Source organism: Podarcis vaucheri (assembly GCF_965113315.1).
Source record: "Podarcis vaucheri genome assembly, chromosome: 13".
Classification (NCBI taxonomy): Eukaryota; Metazoa; Chordata; class Lepidosauria; order Squamata; family Lacertidae; genus Podarcis; species Podarcis vaucheri.
Window position 1 is genome coordinate 38167779 of NC_138751.1, and position 19732 is coordinate 38187510.

Genomic DNA, 19732 nt, shown 5'->3' on the forward strand with positions numbered 1-19732 from the left:
GTATAATAATTTGCGTGGTATGTCTTAAAAAAATTTGTATGCTAATAAAAAATATTATTGAAAAAAAGAGAGAGAAATTGGGGGGGGGGGAGCCGGAAGGAGCTTTGCACCACGGCGCCGGATATGCTTAAGACGGCCCTGAAATGACTAAACCACAACAACAACATAAGAACCACTGCATTGAATGGGGTACACCCAGTGCATAGGACTGCCGGTGGGTGGCTGTGTGAGGAGTAGAGGGAAAGCAGTAGACTGGGATTTTGTGTGTAGATAAGTAACAGTAGAGGGGACGCGGGTGGCGCTGTGGGTAAAAGCCTCAGCGCCTAGGACTTGCCGATCGAAAGGTCGGCGGTTCGAATCCCCGTGGCGGGGTGCGCTCCCGTTGTTCGGTCCCAGCGCCTGCCAACCTAGCAGTTCGAAAGCACCCCCGGGTGCAAGTAGATAAATAGGTACCGCTTTATAGCGGGAAGGTAAACGGCGTTTCCGTGTGCTGCGCTGGCTCACCAGAGCAGCTTCGTCACGCTGGCCACGTGACCCGGAAGTGTCTCCGGACAGCGCTGGCCCCCGGCATCTTGAGTGAGATGGGCGCACAACCCCAGAGTCTGTCAAGACTGGCCCGTACGGGCAGGGGTACCTTTACCTTTACTTTAAGTAACAGTAACAACAGCTTTTCACTTGGATTTTAGAAGATCACATGATTTAAAAGTGAAAAAAGATCCTATACTTAAAACATCGTAATGCTCCTAAAACATATTATCGTATTTGACGGTTAAAAAGGTAACTCATCAGTTGCAACTCGTGAATGGCAGATCGCAACATCCATCGTCTAGTGCACAATCAAGTCATAAGTAGGTTCCACTAGGTTATGTAGGACTTCTTCCCACATAGGTTTGTATTCATATCTGTTAGTGTTGTAGTCATAGACATCACAGAAGAGAGCAGTGCTGCTTTTCTAGACAAAGAGGTGCCGGAACTTACAATGAACGCCTCCCTTGTTCTCTTATAATGGCAATGGTGCCCACCTGAGAAGTGCTGGGGGGGGGGGGGTAGCCCTACGGATAAGGGAGCCTCAGACCCAGTGTAACCCTCCAGGCTTCTCTTTCTGATCTTCAAGACTCTTCCCCAAGCCACCTCCCATCTTTCTAGGCCACACATCTCACTGGTCCCTCTCCACATACCCCTGGAGTGCTTTTCCTACACCTACCTCACTGTACAGGGACGCAGGTGGCGCTGTGGGTTAAACCACAGAGCCTAGGATTTGCCAATCAGAAGGTCGGCGGTTCGAATCCCCGTGACGGGGTGAGCTCCCGTTGCTCGGTCCCTGCTTCTGCCAACCTAGCAGTTCGAAAGCACGTCAAAGTGCAATTAGATAAATAGGTACCGCTCCGGCAGGAAGGTAAACGGCGTTTCCATGCACTACTCTGCTTTGCCAGAAGCAGCTTAGTCATGCTGGCCACATGACCCGGAAGCTGTATGCCAGTTCCATCGGCCAGTAAAGCGAGATGAGCGCCGCAACCCCAGAGTTGGCCACGGCTGGACCTAATGGTCAGGAGTCCCTTTACCTTTACCTTACCTCACCGTACAAGTCACAGCCGTTGCTCCACCCACTTTTTTCTTTGGGCCACCTGTATTGGACCCCTGTCCTCACATCCAGCACTGGCATGTGGCCCTCAGGCTGGAAAAAGCTCCCCCACACCCCTGGTATACAGATAATCCTCCAGAGTTTCTTAAGTCAATATGTACATTTTATCAATCCTATTTGACTTCTAGGGACTTAAGGAAAGAGGAGGTGAAATGAAAGCCAAGGAATAGCAACTCTAGTAAATAAGCATATACACTACGTTAAAACAAACACCCAATGATATAAGTTCATCACCAAAAAATTCCCAACAGAAAAAGAGCAATGGGCAAAATAGGGTCAGAACATAGGGAGTGACCCTGAAAAATACAGAAATAAGACTCGTATATAGGAGGCCCTTGAGTAAAATGTTATATACTTTTCATATATGTATATATACTGTATGTATATGTATACACACACACACACACACACACACACACACACAGTGTATACATATATGTGCGTGTGCATGTGTTATATATATATATATATAAAACTTTCATATGTAATTTTTTTTATATAAAAGTTTAATACATACATGTGGATATGTATAAGGGATACGTATATGTGTGTGCGTGCGCGAACGCGTGTATATATGTGTGTGTGTGTGTGTGTGTGTGTGTGTGTGTCTTTCTTTCCCTTTCTCTCGCTCTCCCTGAAGGCATTAAACAATAACAACACCTCGGCTTGCGGCCTCCTTTCTGTAGAGGAACCTCAACGCCGCGGCCCCTCTGCCTCCCGCACCTTGTTTCCTCCGTGACGGGAACGCTTTGGCTAATGCACAGCTCCAGAGCGGCAGGACTTCAAAGTACTTCCGCAGGTTGTGCACTTCCTGCTTCCGGATCCCTTGGCCGAGGTGGGGGAGAGAGAGAAACGTTGCCTGTTTTACGGTAAACCCCCCACCCCCCCACCCCTTATGCATGGCAGAGAAGAAGGTGCACGGCTGTGGGTAATACCTGGTCTCCGTTCCTTGAAAAGCTTCGCCGGCTGAATTCCACGTATCGCTATAGATGGGGAAGGCGCAAGGGCTGGGCTGCTGTCGTCGTTTCCTAGCCAGTGATATTATTTATGAAATAATAATAATAATAGCAGCAGCACAGTGATACTGGTCTAAGGTTGCCAGAGGGAGGTGAGGGCAACCCCGGTTCTTGCGAGAGAAACATTGGCGGCAGAGATGGATGGAGATGGTGAAAGAGCAACTTACGTTCGTGTTTCTGGTGTTTCGGGTTGCAGGTGCAAATAAGGACTGGAAACTTGCTGGGGAAACAAACTGTCTTGGGAAGAGATGGAGCTTGTGGCGGGGGGGGGGGTGAGTGGTGGGTGAGGAGTGTGGTGGCCAGGTGAAAAAGTGGCCAGGGCTCCAGCACCTGAAACCATTGCGTAGAAGAGACGGATTAAGCGCTTGCAGCATTTCGTGCAATGTTATAGCTACTGGCTGACATTTCGCCCTTCGATATGATTAAAAGGGGTTGCATCTGGGCCCCCGGAAGGGGAGCAGGGAGGACCACTGAGAAAGAAGGCTTACGAAGGTGCAGTCAGAAGGAAGCCCCACTGAACTTTCACTTACTCCATGGTAAGTGTGTGTGTAGGATTGCAGCCTTAGGGTAAATAAGTGAGAGTACTTGTGAGCCAGATAAGTCTTTGAGCGGTAGAGGAGAATGCAGTTGTCAAATCAGTGATATTGAGGTGGGAAGTGTTTTAAAATTGGTAGCGAGGATATTGTGTAATGCAGTAGGTGTGCAAAATGGAGATCTAGTGCAACCGCTAAAGACTAAAATGTTGGAGGACACTATAGTGAGTTGTTAGTTGGGGTGTTTTGTGTCTTTCATTGAGGGACACTGAACTGTGAGACTTTCAGGTACTATGCTGCTGATACCTCTCCAGAACTTTTTAAAAATAGGATTCTTAATGTTTCTAATCCTTGTATTAATTGCTCTGCTGGGGAGTTTGAGATTTGTTGTGTGTTGGGGATTTTAAGTCAGAATGGTCTTTGGGGAAATGGGAACACAGGCAGGAATGAAGTTGTCTGGGAGCAATTTCTTGATATTAATTAGTGATATCATTTGATGTTTCTCCTGCAAGACTTAATTCTGCCGCAGACTCTTATTCCTGTATTTGTTTGGGAATAGCAGCTAGTATTGGCACTGATAAATGCGTTTTGGGCATTTTTACAGGAAGATAGCATGGGGAGCAATTATTTCCCCACCACTACTTGGTTTGTAAGGGAAAAGGGATTGAGGGTGATGTGGAGGCGATTCTCAAGTAGAGTTTTTAAAAAGCTATCAGATGTTTAGATCATTTTAGTGATTGTATGTGCTGTTGGGGAGGGGCCAGTGGTCAAGGATGGTGGCACTTGTAGTCCAGCAACCTCTGGAGGGCCACAGTTCTCCCCTTATATAGATGCTAGCGAAATGGTTTGCTAACCTCCACTAGGTGGCAGTTGTACATCTTGTGCCATTAAACAACAGAAGAAACCACTTCTGCTGCTGGTTTTTTAGGGTGTATCTGACCTTTCCTTCTTGGGAGTGTGGCTCATAATGAATGTATCCCTCCCCAAGGATCTTGGTGTGACTGAGATCCTAGACTTCAAAATAAGGAGAACTTGAGAGCTGGCATCCCATGAAAGAAGGCACACCTGAGAACACCAGGCGGGGTTGTGGGACAATTGGTAATTGATACCTTGGCATGACAGGGATGTGGGTGGCGCTGTGGGTTAAACCACAGAGCCTAGGACTTGCCGATCAGAAGGTCGGCGGTTCGAATCCCCGCCACGGGGTGAGCTCCCGTTCCTCGGTCCCTGCTCCTGCCCACCTAGCAGCACATCACAGTGCAAGTAGATAAATAGGTACTGCTCCGGCGGGAAGGTAAACAGAGTTTCTGTGTGCTGCTCTGATTCGTCAGAAGCGGCTTAGTCATGCAGGCCACATGACCTGGAAGCTGTACGCCGGCTCCCTCGGCCAATAAAGCTAGATGAGCGCCGCAACCCCCGAGTTGGTCACGACTGGACCTAATGGTCAGGGGTCCCTTGGCATGACAGTGAGAGCTCCTTGGTATTTAGGATGAGCAGGAAAAAAAGAATAGACAGTTTCATCCTGTTTGTTTAACACTGGGGAATTGCAGGAGGTGCAGCTTGTCTTTCTGGGGGTGTGTAAAGCTGTACCTGTTGAAAATCGCTCTGCTGCACAATAATTAAAGGTACAGGAACCAGTAGCAAAATATTTTATGAATGGGACCTGAGTCTGCCTGCGGTAGATTTGGGAATGTAGCTGGGGGATAGATTTGGAGATGTTAAAAGCAGGATTCTTGAGTATCCAGAGAGGAATCTTTGAATCCTCCAGTTAAGAAGGTGGGTGCAGCCTGTTGAGCCACCCCATGAACATTTCCTGAGCTTTCTGTCCATCTACCCTATTCCCCCCTCCAACCCTGTGGCTCTTCTAATCTGCATCCGTATCCAACACAGTCCATGAGCTTTTTTGTGTCTAGTACTGTATTGGATCAGGCCCTGACAACGTGCTTAACCAAAACATATCTTTATGAAGGTAGGGAGGAGCTGCCGGCTTCTTCCTGGATTGCCCATCTAAGTTGGCATGACGCGCCATGGCAAGAACTGCACAGCAGGAGCTGTTTACACCTACCATGAAAAGAAAAAGGACACAGGTGAGGAGGCTGCTTTCTGTAGGACTCTGGATTGAGACTTGAAAGGTGTCGTCAGTGCTGTAGGGGGAGCCTTGTGCTACGATGGCAGTGGTGGGGCTGCAGGTGAGGACCCAAGGATTCTGAATGAAGGGGAAGCCTTGGCTAGGTTTGGGAGAACAAAATTGTAAGTTGGGGTGACTGCAACCAGGACTGTTGCTAGATAGGGAAGTTGAGGCAGTACTTGAATCTACAGGGGAAGCTGGGGGTGGGGGTCCTTAGTGAAATCTACAAGCCCTACTACTATCCAACTCTCCCTAATTGTGAAAATGGTTCTCCTTCCCCGTAGCCTTCATAAAAGCAGTGGTTTAAGGGACCTACCACAAAAGCTTGGGACCAGCAGCCACCAGCAGCCAGTGTGGTGTAGTGGTTAAGAGCGGTAGTCACGTAATCTGGGAAACCGGGTTCGTGTCTCCGCTCCTCCACATGCAGCTGCTGGGTGACTTTGGGCCAGTCACACTTCTGTGAAGTCTCTCAGCCCCACTCACCTCACAGAGTGTTTGTTGTGGGGGGAGGAAGGGAAAGGAGAATGTTAGCCGCTTTGAGACTCCTGAAGGGGAGTGAAAGGCGGGATATCAAATCCAAACTCTTCTTCTTCTTCTTCTTTCACCATTATGGAATTTGAGCACTGCTCCAGGGCTAGTGCAGTGAGAGAATAAAGGTCAAAACAGGGAGGCAAATCACTGGTACGTTTGCTTATAGCCAGGTGAGAATTGGGAGAAGCTCCGGGATAGTCAAATTGGGCACACCCTGTGGTCTGATTTAACACCACCCAGCGTTTCATTGAAACTCAGGTGGAAATTAAGCTATGCAATTCCAGGCTAATTCCGCCTTCTCTATTGCTGGAGGAGATTATGGGTTGCCAGCCCTTAAACTGTTAGCAATCAGGTGAGCAGTCCTGAGCAGGTCACTTGACAACCTGGGCTTTTCTGGGCAGATATTTTACCAACTGTTTTCCCTTTCTGGATTTAGAGATTTAGCAGAGCCACTTAGGCAGGCAGGCTCTTTTCATTAATGCGGCCCTAATGTGACCATTGCTCCCCCCCACCTTTCCCCAGCTGCCTCTGGATACGGGACCCAGAACGTCCGTCTGAGCAAAGATGCTGTCAAGGATTTTGACTGCTGCTGCCTTTCCCTGCAGCCCTGCAAGGACCCTGTTGTGACGTAAATATCTGGCAAGGCCCATGGGAGAGTGTTCAGTGTATTAAACCGAAGATCTGCTACACTACTTAACCACTTGCCTTTTCTGTAGTTCGCTAATAAAGCAGTGGATCTCTAAACCTGGATCCAACATGCATGCACACACACAAAGTTGCTTCTTTCATTGACTCGCAGAGTTAAGTGAAATTATTTGTTCACCCGCTATATATGCCTGTTGAGATAATAATGTTTATGTTCTTTTTTATGCAAATTCCTGTACAGTCGTACCTTGGATCTCAAATACCTTGGCTCCTAAACGATCAAAACCCAGAATAGAGTGTTCTGGTTTTTGAACTATTTTCAGAAGCCGAACGTCCGGCGCTTCTTCCTTGGCTTCCGATTAGCTGCAGAGAGCCAGTGTGGTGTAGTGGTTAAGAGCGGTAGTCACGTAATCTGGGTAACCGGGTTCGCGTCTCCGCTCCTCCACCTGCAGCTGCTGGGTGACCTTGGGCCAGTCACACTTCTGTGAAGTCTCTTAGCCCCACTCACCTCACAGAGTGTTTGTTGTGGGGGAGGGAGGGAAAGGAGAATGTTAGCCGCTTTGAGACTCCTGAAGGGGAGTGAAAGGCGGGATATCAAATCCAAACTCTTCTTCTTCTTCTTCCTGCAGCCAATCAGAAGCCATGCTTTGGTTTCCGAATGTTTTGGAAGCTAAACGGACCTCTGGTACAGATTCCGTATGACTTCCAAGGTACGACTGTAGAGTCAAATTCTCTTCTGCCGTTGGGAAGCGGTGATTACATTCCCATATCACAGATGGCAAATTGTGGCTAACATGTCCATAACTGAGCAGGAACTGGAACCCCAACCAAAGTCTGGTATTTATCACAGGACTATAATGTCCCTTTCTGCTGTAGAATGATATCTTGGTTTGGTGGCATGACCTCCCAGGTGTACCCTTGACCTGTGGGGTTCATATGGATACTCCTATGGTGCTCTGCAGCTTGCATGGGAGCATTTTTGGAAGTGGCATTTAATTGTGATTCTCCTCCTGCCTGTGTCCCTCTCCAGCCCTGATGGATACCTGTATGAGAAAGAAGCCATCTTAGAGTACATCCTGCACCAGAAAAAGGAGATTGCCCGGCAAATGAAGGTAACCAGAGAAGTGGCTAGTATGCTAATCTGAAGAGCCAGATTTGTATGTTCACAGCTGTCAGCTGGTTTAATAGATTGGTGAGAGAGCACTGCATCAATATTTTACAAGAGGGGGGGAGGTGGCTCTCAAGAGAACTGGTAAAATGAAATATATATGCCAAGCCACATGGAAACCCGGCTAGTTGAAGTAGAGATCTTTTTAATCTGCTACGTTTGTTTTCTCCCCTGCCTCCAAGGAGCTCAGGCTGGGGCTTCCATCTTTGTTAAGAAGCTGTGTGAAATAGGTTTGCCCCGTGTAGCCCCCTTCCTTTGGGGATGCTCCCCTGTGTGTCTTGCTTCTGACCCAGTGCAAGACAGCCATATAGGGCAGGGAAGAGGGCACTTAAAACATCACTCTTGCTCCAGTGCCTTCAACAGGAATTGCCTCTAAGAACCAGGAGCCATTGATGCCATCTTCCCAGTGAGGCCTACTAGCCTAAGGGGAGGACTTCACAGAAGGGTATAAGAGAAAGTGTAGTGAGAACTTTAGAACTGTGATGGTTTAAAAAGGTAAAGGGACCCCTGACCATTAGGTCCAGTCGTGGCCGACTCTGGGGTTGCAGCGCTCATCTCGCTTTATTGGCCGAGGGAGCCGGCGTACAGCTTCCGGGTCATGTGGCCAGCATGACTAAGCCGCTTCTGGCGAACCAGAGCAGCGCACGGAAATGCCATTTACGTTCCTGCTGGAGCGGTACCTATTTATCTACTTGCACTTTGACGTGCTTTCGAACTGCTAGGTTGGCAGGAGCAGGGACCGAGCAACGGAAGCTCACCCCGTCACGGGGATTCGAACCGCCGACCTTCTGATCGGCAAGCCCTAGTCTCTGTGGTTTAACCCACAGCGCCAATTGTTGCTTAATAGGGTGGTTTTCTTTTTTTTAATGTAAAGTGCTTAAGGTGGTACTCCAAAACAGCTGAAGGCTGCTCTGTGATTTTTGCTGATTTCTTTTCATGCCCAATGCCTGTTCTCTCTCTTCACTTTCTCACTTGGATCATGGCAAGGAGTGTGCCCCTTCCGTATTTCAGCAGGAGAGCTTTGTCTTTGTCATGACAGTTTTTATTCCTGTGCAAAACTGCAGGCCTATGAAAAGCAGAAGAATGAGAAGAAGACGGAGTTGGCGGAGTTGAGCAAGGCTGCCAAAGAGTCCAAGGTGAAGAATTTCCTCGACAAAGAGATGAGCATTGTCAGCAAACCTCTCAACCCCTTCGATCGCAAGGCGGGTAAGTGCGGAGGAGCAGAGGATTTGGGACAGGGCCGAGTGACAAAAGTGTGAGAAATAAGAAAAGTGTAAAGAAAGTGAATGACACCTCCCAGTTACTCCTTAGACAGAGCCATGTACATCTTACCTGTGCTTCATAGTAATATTTCCCCCACCCTTTTCCGTTCTGGTCCTATCTGTTCGGCAGCAATGAAGTGTTTTTAGAGATGCTCTTTGTTTTTCTTTGGGTTTTGGCAGTGCCCTAAAACACAACGCTGTGGCTCTGGATCACATGCTGTCTGCAGTTCATCTCCCATTGCCACAATCACACTTTTTTCACCCTGGTTTAAAGCTCTTCCCACATCTCCACAGCACCCCCTATTCTTTGTAGCTCTCCGGCTTTCAGCCTCTTTGAATATTTGTCTCAAACCCACACAACTCCTCATGTGTGAAGTGAAACTCCTGGGGGAATTGTGGGTGGCCGCAATGAGGTGTAAACCCTTCTCCCAAGCATGGAGCAAAGAGGGTTGCATGGTCCCGGGTACCTACTGAGTTTAGTTACGGTGTTTAAAGCTCTTGCTGGGGGTTGTGGTCAACTGGACTACCAGGGTTCAGCTTCAGGGATGCCTAAGTCAGTACGTGCTGGATCCTGTCAAAAACTCAGCAGGGCAAGTCTGCAGGTGAGATCCAGTGTCCCTAATCTTGTACAGTAGGGTTAGGGAATCCTTTTTCACTTGGAGGGCTAGATCTTTATCTCCCTGCACCCCTACAAGCTAACTTCAACAGGGGGTGGGGCCACCCACCTGTCATTCATCTGACATCACGATGTGTTCAGGGGTCTGATAGGTGGGAGGGGACTGTTCCGCCAGTGCATTCCCCACAAGGAGTGAAGCAGCAGGACTGAACTCTCTGCGCACTAGCTGGTACAATCCTGTTCATTTCAGGGGTCTGCTGTGTCAGCATGTACCCTGAAGGGAACACAATGGCAAAGGGACCCGGAAACTACAACTAATCCAGAATGCGGCAGCTAGACTGGGAGTGGCCGCCGAGACCATATAACACTGAAATACCTACATTGCTCCCAATACGTTTCCAAGCACAATTCCAAGTGTTCGTGTTGACCTTTAAAGCCTTAAACGGCCTCGGCCCAGTATACCTGAAGGAGCGTCTCCATCCCCATCGTCCAGCTCGGACACTGAGGTCCAGCGCCGAGGGCCTTCTGGCGGTTCCCTCACTGCGAGATGCGAAGTTACAGGGAACCAGACAGAGGGCCTTCTCAGTAGTGGCACTTTCCCTGTGGAACGCCCTCCCATCAGATGTCAAGGAAATAAACAATTATTTGACTTTTAGAAGACATCTGAAGGCAGCCCTGTTCAGGGAAGTTTTTAATGTCTGATGTTTAATCACTTTTTTATTATTATCATTAATTCTGTTGGGAGCCGGCCAGAGTGGCTGGGGAAACCCAGCCAGATGGGCAGGGTATAAATAAACTACTACTACTACTACTACTACTATTATTATTATTATTTATTTATTTATTTATTTATTTATTTAGCACTCTGCAGGATTGAACCTTTCCCCCTGCTTGTTGGCTGATATCCCCCAGTGGCCTCCATGGCCTCCACTGGCTGTGGCTGTGGTTTGGGAGAAATGTCCACATGGGCCAAGACTGGCCTGGATGTTGAAGGTTTTCTGCTCCTGCTATACAGCCATGTCTTCCCACACACCACCTTAGATTTTCACCTTTTTCTTGGGAACCTATGGGACTTAATAACTTCCCTGTTCTGTGGATTACAGGAGATGCTCAGCCTGGACCCAGCAATGAAGAGAAAGCCAAGCAGCTGCCCAGCTTTTGGATTCCTTCGCTGACCCCAGAGGCCAAGACAAAAGTCATTCCGAAGCCAGTGAGTTCCTTTTGTCATTCCTTTTCCCGGCTCACGCGTTGCCCCGTCTTCCTTAGTGAGTGTCTGCACTACAAATCTAAACCAATTTACCTGTCACAGTGTCTCCAACACACCTAGAAAATTGAAACTCTTGGAATAGAGAACTTCTGTCATGGTCACAAAACTGCACTTCCAGAGTTCTTGGGAGAAGTCCTGAGGAGATAACTGCATTGAGCTGGTTGCTGTCTTTGAGATTAGGAAGATACTGTCTTCCAGTTGAGATGGTCCTTTTTTTGTCATTTGGTTTTTCCCTCCTGTGTGGCTGTGGAGTTGAAAGGTATTGAAATTGAAACTGAAATACTTTATTGTCACTTGTACAACTTGTATACAGTGAGATTACACAAGCACCCCCCATTCAGCTCTCTTAGTCTTAATTCCCCTCGTTTACTGACGCACACCCACCAAACCCGGAAGTCAGTTGCCCTGTTGTTATCTTTTCATTCAGCAGCCTAACAGCCCATGGATAGAAGCTGTTCTTTACCCTGTTGGTGCGACTAATCATGCTTCTATATCTTCTGCCTGATGGCAGGAGATCGAGAAAGTGCAGGCCAGGGTGTGAATCATCCCTGAGAACTTTCCTCACTCTCCTGAGGCAACGTTCTTCTGCTATTTCATCCAGAGGATTCAGGGGACTGCCCATAATATCTTGTGCTGTATTCACCACCCTCTGTAGGCACTTCCTATCAGTTCATGTCAAACCAGCGTACCACACCGTGCTGCAGTATGAAAGGACACTTTCTATTGTGGACCGGTAGAAGGAAATAATCAAATCAGAAGGGGTCCAACTAGTATATTCCGCTGCTGTGAAGCTGGCAGCACAACACATATGTCTTCTAAGAAGTAAATGCAGATAATTTCATGGAGGCTTACTCCTAGGTGAGCAAGTCCAGGACTGCCGCCTAAGAGTGTTCTGCAGGCTTAATCGGCAAGTAGAGAGCTCCTATTAGCCCACCTCCAACATGGTCAGGGATGATGGAAGCTTTAGTTCAGCAACATCTGAAGGGCCATAGGTTTTTCACTTCCAATGTATTCTGGTGAGCAGCAGCAAAGGATTGGGTTGGCTAACCTGCACCTTCAAAGGTACTCAGGAAGCTCCACTCAATCCCAGTAACGTGAGCTGGAAATTTTTCCCCAACAGGACATTTTGCTGCTACACATTTCTATGAACATCTTTGATTTCTGAAAATGCATTGTTTCCTAAAACTCGTTTGTAATACAGAGTGGTACCTCGGGCTACATATGCTTCAGTTTACATTCGCTTCAGGTTACAGACTCCGCTAACCCAGAAATAGTACCTTGGGTTAAGAACTTTGCTTCTGGATGAGAACAGAAATCGTGCTCCGGTGGCGCGGCAGCAGCGGGAGGCCCCATTAGCCAAAGTGGTGCTTCAGGTTAAGAACGGTTTCAGGTTAAGAACGGACCTCTGGAACAAATTAAGTACTTAACCCGAGGTACCACTGTATAATGGATACAGTTCTAGTAAAACTACGCAGTTTCAAAACTGGAATTAACTCCCCCCCCCCCCCAGATGACCAACCGTATTATTTAATTAGCTGAATACACAGCTGTTTGTTGACAAACCAATTTCCAATGCAATGCTTTTTTTCTTTTATTTCCTCATAATGTTTACTTTTTATGCTGTTGAGTTGACGTGTCTTAAAAGTGATTCAGTTAAAACAATTTCCTACCAAAACTTGTAGTTTGTTCAACCATCTAAACCACATAAAATCTACTCTCTTGATTTCCAACCCCCCCAATAAAATATTTCAGTTACAGTACTTTTGGCTATGGGGGTGGGTGGGGAGAATGAAATACAGTGCATACTTTTCTTTTAGATTTGATTACTAAAGCCAAATGAAACACTAACTAGATCACAATAAATTTTAGTATCAGAAGAAAATTCCCAAAAAATGTTCTGATACCTCTGATTTTTGTAAAACCCACATCCCACCTTTTTTTCAGCATTTAAAGTCATGACTGTTTGATTTCATCACTATTTCCCCATTCTTTTTATACAAAATGATAATACAGTGGTACCTCGGGTTAAGTACTTAATTCGTTCTGGAGGTCCGTTCTTAACCTAAAACTGTTCTTAACTTGAAGCACCACTTTAGCTAATGGGGCCTCCTGCTGCCGCGGCGATGCCGGAGCACCATCTCTGTTCTCATCCTGAAGCAAAGTTCTTAACCCGAGGTACTATTTCTGGGTTAGCGGAGTCTGTAACCTGAAGTGTCTGTAACCTGAAGCGCCTGTAACCCGAGGTACCACTGTATAAGTAACTTGCATTATACTCTTACTTTACTTGCATGGGATGGGGAATAAATCAATTGAGAGAGGAGGAAACTCACTTTTGAGTTACAGTTGTACCTTGGTTTCCAAACAGTTTAGTTCTTGAACGTTTTGGCTCCCGTACGCCGCAAACCCGTGTTCTGGTTTGAGAACTATTTTTGGAAGCCGAACGTCCAATGGGGCTTCCGTGGCTTCCTGCAGCCAATGAGAAGCCGTGCTTTGGTTTCTGAAGGTTTTCGAAGTTGAACGAACTTCTGGAACGGATTCTGTTTTACTTCCAAGGTACGACTGTATTTATTTCCCCAACCCACCTGCACACTGCTGTGATTGCAGGCTTACCCAGCCCTCACATTGCCTTCCCAAAGCCAGGTCAAAAGCCCTCCGCCTTGCAGAGGCAGGGGGCCACTTCCAGGGGTCCCTGGTTTTATGCGTTTCTGCATGCACTTCCAGAATCAAACCCTCACAAAAGATGCAAGTTACCTGTATTAAGGTTTAAGCCAAAATTATTTTTTCCAACCACGCATTAAGTTCCCCTTTCCTCTGCTTCAAAACACTTGCATAACTTGATTTATATTTGAATGTCCTGTGCAGGAGGGAGTCTTCCTATTGGCCCGAGTTCTTTCTTTTCTGATAGATTAAAAGGGAGGGGAAGAGTTTGGCCACGGGGAAGTTTCTGTTGAATTTTGTTCACTTTGATCAGCGCAGGCTGGAGTGTGCCCAGGTCTGATTCGCTGGCCATGAGTAGCTTCTGCTTCCAGGTTTATTCCCAGGATTTTAATATCTTGCGTCTCAAAATCTTCAGTATCTTGAATATTTGACCAAGCTCTGTAGCATCCTGGAATAGATGGGTGTGTGTGTGTGTTTCAGACAGAGTGTCAATATTTGCTCTAACCCCTTTGCCTCTATTGTTTCTAATTCATACTCTGCCTCTCAACTTGCTGTGCTCTTTGTCATTCTAGGACAAGTGTGTGTACTGTCCCATGAGTACGAAACCCCTGAAGTTGAAGGACCTGATCCCGGTGCATTTCACCCCAGTGGATGCTAGCGTGGATCGAGTAGGGCTGATCAACCGGCAGGACCGCTACGTGTGTGCCGTCACACGAGACATGCTTGGAAACTCTGTCCCGTGTGCTGTTCTGCGTCCATCGTGAGTGATGGGATGGGACATCTCAGGGATGGCAGGTCTTCTTTTAAAAAAAAGTTTTTATTTATACTTTTCAAGTTTATACTTTTCATTAGTTTTACAATCAATTTAACATTTCAAAATTTGACTTCTTTCCCCCTCTTTCTGCGGTTCCTTAATTATTATTTTTTAATAACTTCTGCATATCCGATTTCATTTCATTTGCTCATTTAATTATCTACTCTAAATATATGGAACATGCTGGCCACATGACCAGGAAGCTGTACACCAGCTCCCTCGGCCAATAAAGTGAGATGAGCGCCACAACCCCAGAGTGGTTCGCGACTGGACCTAATGGTCAGGGGTCCCTTTACCTTTACCTAAATATATACTCTTGTGAAACTGCAGGTTGTCACAATAATCCTGCTAATGTTTTTATCTGTTTACAATTTATCTGTAAATACTCAGTAAACCATTTACATTCTTTTATAAAAAGTTCGTCATCTTGATATCTTACTCTTCCGGTAAGTTTCGCCATTTCTGCATATTCCACAAGTTTTTGTATCCATTCTTCCTTTACCGGGACTTCTGCTTCTTTCCACTTTGGAACAAGTAGCATTCTTGCTGCTATAGTAGCATACAAAAAATTAATTTCTATAAGATTTAGGTACTTCTGTCCCTAAAATTCCCAAAAGAAAAGCTTCTGGGTTTTTAAAAAAATAAAAGTTATTTTGAACATCCTTTTCAGTTCATTGTATATAATTTCCCAGTAAGCTTTAACCTTACTACAAGACCACCACACATGATAAAAAGAACCTTCTTTCTCTTTACATTTCCAGCATTTGTTCGATTTAGATTTATACATTTTTGCCAATTTATTCAGTGTTAGATACCAATATATTATTTTCATATAATTTTCTCTTAAACCATAACAGTTAGGTTTCCAAGGGGTTGCTCGAGAGCAAGCAGGCAAGTACCTCCCTGCTCGGCTGTGAAGCCTTGCTTTTGATGCAAAATACACTTTATCTGTCCGGAGCGCCACTCTCCCGTGGCTGACTCATTCACTGGCAGAATCCGTGAGTGGGCGGGGCTTAAACTTTCCCCAGCAAAGTAATTTCTTGACGCCCAGTCTGTGCCTCCCCTCTCTGCGCGAAACCTTACTGCGCAAGGAGGGCGTGGGTAACGGTGGACCTCTCCCCTCCCTGCTTTGCCCAGGCAAGGTGTCCTGGCAACGCCTCGCCTCCTCCGAACCCTGCAGCTCCTCTCCACTGGAGGTGTGGTTACTCTCCTCCGCTGAGGAGGTGCTGCTTCCCACGATCTTTGGGGGCTCTCTGTAATCCATCCGGCTTTTCCTCTCTCCCTCCTGAACTGATAGCAGTTCCCTGACAATAACATTATGTAAATGTTATAGGGGATGGGAGGTCTTCTGCACGTATGTGAGATATGGAATGGTTGTAAGTACTGTAGCAAAGTGTGGGAATCCAGGCCTTATACTTAGCAGCAAATAATAGGTGTGCCCTTCCTTCCTTCCCCAAAGGGGCTCTGTGGTGACTCTGGAGTGTGTGGAGAGACTCATCAAGAAGGATATGGTTGATCCAGTGAATGGAGAGAAGCTGACTGACAAGGACATCATCGTTCTACAGCGGGTGAGAGTGACTGTCTAACCTCCTTCTGCAATCCTTCATAAACTCCCAGTGCTTTCTTAAAAACTTGAAACCACACAAAGCCCCAGGCCCAGACGACTTCACAGCAGTATTCTATAGGAAATTCAAAGAACCCCTGATGCCCTTCATGACCCACCTATTCAATGACATCATGAAAGGGGGGGCCCATCCCCAAAACCTGGACCCACTCCAAAATAGTGTCCATCCCAAAGCCAATGAAAGACAACCTCAAAGTAGAATCATACCGCCCAATCTCATTAATAAACCAAGATTACAAGATATTCACATCAGTCTTGGCCAGCCGCCTAAGACTGGCTTTGTCCCTGGTCGCAGTATTACAGACCCCATCAGGAAACTACTGAACCTCATCGAACACAGCAAGGCAACTAAACTCCCACTGACAATTATGTCCCTAGACATCCTCAAAGCTTTTGATTGCTTAGAGTGGAAATACCTGTTAGCAGTACTAACTAGCATGAAATTTGGCCCCAACTTCCTACAAAGTCCTCAAACAAATATCAACCCCCAGTACTGTATTCAAGGTGTCAAAAGACACCATTAATTCGGGGTTCATTTCACCTTCTTAGAAATTAATCCCATCCTTACTTGTCATCTGTGGCTTTGCAGGAAGAGCCATTCCACGATGCTGAAGCTCTTCAGCTATGCTTTAGGAATCACTTCTTCCCTGCCCCGTAGCCCTGCCCCATGTGATTGCTACAGACAATCAACACATCCAAGTTTTCCTCAGTATTGCTAATCCCTTCAGTACAGTGGTTCTTTGGTTCTCAAACAACTTGGAACCCAAACACTGCAAACCCGGAAGTAAGTGCTCCGGTTTGGGAACTTTTTCAGAAGCCAAACATGCTCCGTTTCGAGTGCCACGCTTCTGTTTTGAGCGTTACGCTGACGTCTGTCTGTTTTTGCTATTTTGTGTGTGTGTTTTTTTCTTTTCTTTTTGCAGCTCTTTTTTGTTTTGTTTTTGTGACTGTGTGGAACCCAGTTCAGCTACTGATCGATTGATTGTGTGACTGCAGTACATTGTTTATAGTGTTCATTTTATGGATCAGTGGTCTTGTTAGATAGTTAACTTCATGTTAAATTGCTGTTTTAGGGGTTGTTTTTAAAAGTCTGGAACGGATTGATCCTTTTTGCCTTACTTTCTATGGGAAAGCATGCCTTGGGTTTTAGAACGCTTTGTTTTTGGAACGGACTTCAGGAACGGATTAAGTTTGAGAACCAAGGCACCACCACTGTACTATGTTCGCAGGATAACCCCCTGAACTTAGCTTTAAGCAGCACCATCAATTTACTCCAGTCATGTATTTGTTTACAGCATAAGCAATGTTCAAGATCTTCTCCACAAGCCAAATCCAGAAGTGTTCGGCGTTATTAGGGACTCCCAAACTACTTAACCCCCTCAAAAAAAGCCCTAAAATATGTGAAGTGAATTTAGATAACTCGACAGTCCTAGCCATTTCTATCCTGCAGCTAGCCAGAGATCCATAGTCTCCTGTGTGTCAACAAACACGATACAAAAATAAAGGGTTGTGTGCTAATGCTGGTCATACAACCAGTTAGTTGGATACAACCCAAAGCCTTGATGATCCCTGAAATTCTGCATCCCCCGTTGCCCATTTATGAAGCTTGAAGTCACGTTAAACTGATGTTTCTGTGTTTTTAATCTTGGGCAAGCTGCAAAACATTAGTTGCCAGTGCTTTTTGACACATGGGCAATAATTCTGGTTGCATCTCTGCTTAGATCTTGTCATATTTTGGCCCTCATGCAACAAAAGACAAACCAAGGTTTCATAGCAACATGGCAGGGAGGCATCTATGGAAGGGAGGCATAAGTGGAAGGGAAGCTTTAGTTGGGGAAGACGCAGATTCAGGAGAGAGAGGGAGAGATCACAGGAGCTCCCTATGATGTCTGGAGGTTGTTGGTTTTTTTGTAAGGGATAATGAAGGGGGAAGGGTTAAGCATCCCTCTTCAGGCTCCCAGTTTCCCTTTGCAAATGCACTTCTCACATGCATTAGCATCACAAGGTGAGATTGGGAGACTCTTACTTTGCCTTATTCATCTGAGATTGGGAATCAGGGCCTGTTGCATGGCTTCACCTGGGACCTGAGTCCCAGAACCTCTCAACATGGCAGATAAGCATTCAGAAGCAGAACAGAGACATTGTATGTCCCACAGGCAAAGCAAATTCCAAGGTCTACAGCTGCTGCCATCCATCCACATAACACCGGTCTTGAAAGACCTACCTTGGCTCCCAGTACGTTCCCGAGCACAATTCAAAGTGCTGGTGTTGACCTTTAAAGCCCTAAACGGCCTCGGCCCAGTATACCTGAAGGAGCGTCTCCACCCCCATCGTTCTGCCCGGACGCTGAGGTCCAGCGCCGAGGGCCTTCTGGCGGTTCCCTCATTGCCAGAAGCAAAGCTACAGGGAACCAGGCAGAGGGCCTTCTCGGTAGTGGCGCCCACCCTGTGGAACGCCCTCCCATCAGATGTCAAAGCGATAAATAACTACCTGACATTCAGAAGACATCTTAAGGCAGCCCTGTTCAGGGAAGTTTTTAATGTGTGATATTTTAGTGTATTTTTGGTTTCTATGGAAGCTGGCCAGAGTGGCTGGGGAAACCCAGCCAGATGGGCGGGGTACAAATAATAAATTATTATTATTATTATTATTATTATTATTATTATTATTGTCTTCTCTTCTTCTAGGGTGGCACAGGATTTGCAGGGTCAGGCGTGGAGCTGGAGGCCAAGAAGTCCCGCCCTGTCATGCAAGCGTAACATGTTCATGTGACTGTTTTGGTGGAAGAGAGGAACAGCCAGCATGCCGCTCTAGGCTGCCCAAGACGTGCTCCCTGAAAGCGCCGAACATTGCACTGGTTGGACGAGCTTCAGTCTTTTCTGAGCCCTTGTTTGGATTAGTTTACGGGGCAGTTCACTTGTGTTTATATATCTCTGTTCATCCCCCACTTTTCAGTGCATTTCTGCCACTTCCTTAACCACGCAGTCTCCTTTCATTTTTTAAAAGTGGATATGTTTCGCCACGGTGACAACGCACTTTAAAAACTCTTTATAAACAGCACTGTGTCAGGGTGCAAGTCAGTGTCTGCTGTGTTTTGATACTTGCTCTACATGTTCAAAAGACAAATGTTCCCCCACCCCCCAAAAAAGCACCAGTGCTGGTAATAAAAGCCAGAATAAATGAAGTTATTAATGCAAGGACAAGGAGACTTGTACAGTCTACTTGCAGTCTTATACAGGTCTACTTGGAAGTAGACCTCATGGAGTTCAAGAAGACTTACTCCCAAGTAGGGCTGAGCGATATGTGGTTTTCAACATCATGCTAGATCACCAGCTAAACATCACAATATACTGATATATCACAATGCCTGAAATAAGGGTGGAGCTACGTAAAGGCATTGGCTGCCTTCATGTTTTTTTCCTGCAGTGTGACTTTTGCTGGCACCTGTTCTTGTGATTTGCTTCCCCCTGCAGAAGGCAGGGAAAAGATGAGCCGGCAACAGGAACAGAGAGAAGCATTGGCTGGCTTCAGAGTTTTCCTCATGGTGTGATTTTTGCATAGAACGCAGCACAATTCACTAGATATTGCCAGGTAAAAAAATTATGAAACCAATTCCGCAACATATTGCCCAGCCCTACCCTCAAGTAAATGGGTTGTGGGCTGTTGCCTTTGTAAAATTTCAGGACTGTGGTGAACAGCTCCACCTCCATCTTAAACTGGATGAGGATTAGGAAATGCGTCCTTTTTGAAACAAACACTTCTAGGGGGATGGGAAAGAGCTCCAGTGGTGTAGTGGTTAAGAGCGGTGGACTTGTAATCTGGTGAACC

At 46.4% G+C, this 19732-nt stretch overlaps 1 protein-coding gene across 4 annotated transcripts; it reads left to right on the top strand.

The window, feature by feature from the left end:
* Positions 1–2390: 2390 nt before the first annotated feature.
* Positions 2391–18961, top strand: NOSIP (nitric oxide synthase interacting protein). Of its 4 annotated transcripts, XM_082194504.1 has the most exons (10): positions 2454–2511; positions 3088–3194; positions 5161–5278; positions 6373–6478; positions 7526–7607; positions 8728–8869; positions 10645–10751; positions 14039–14226; positions 15740–15848; positions 18592–18961. In XM_082194504.1, exons 3-10 carry the CDS (start codon positions 5209–5211, stop codon positions 18661–18663), a joined length of 876 nt encoding a protein of 291 aa, XP_082050630.1. In that variant the 5' UTR covers positions 2454–2511; positions 3088–3194; positions 5161–5208; the 3' UTR covers positions 18664–18961. The 4 variants fall into 4 exon arrangements, with proteins under 4 accessions (XP_082050628.1, XP_082050629.1, XP_082050630.1 ...); XM_082194502.1 differs by lacking the exon at positions 3088–3194 and having other exon boundaries at positions 2391–2511; XM_082194503.1 differs by lacking the exon at positions 3088–3194 and having other exon boundaries at positions 2397–2511; positions 5165–5278.
* Positions 18962–19732: the final 771 nt, after the last annotated feature.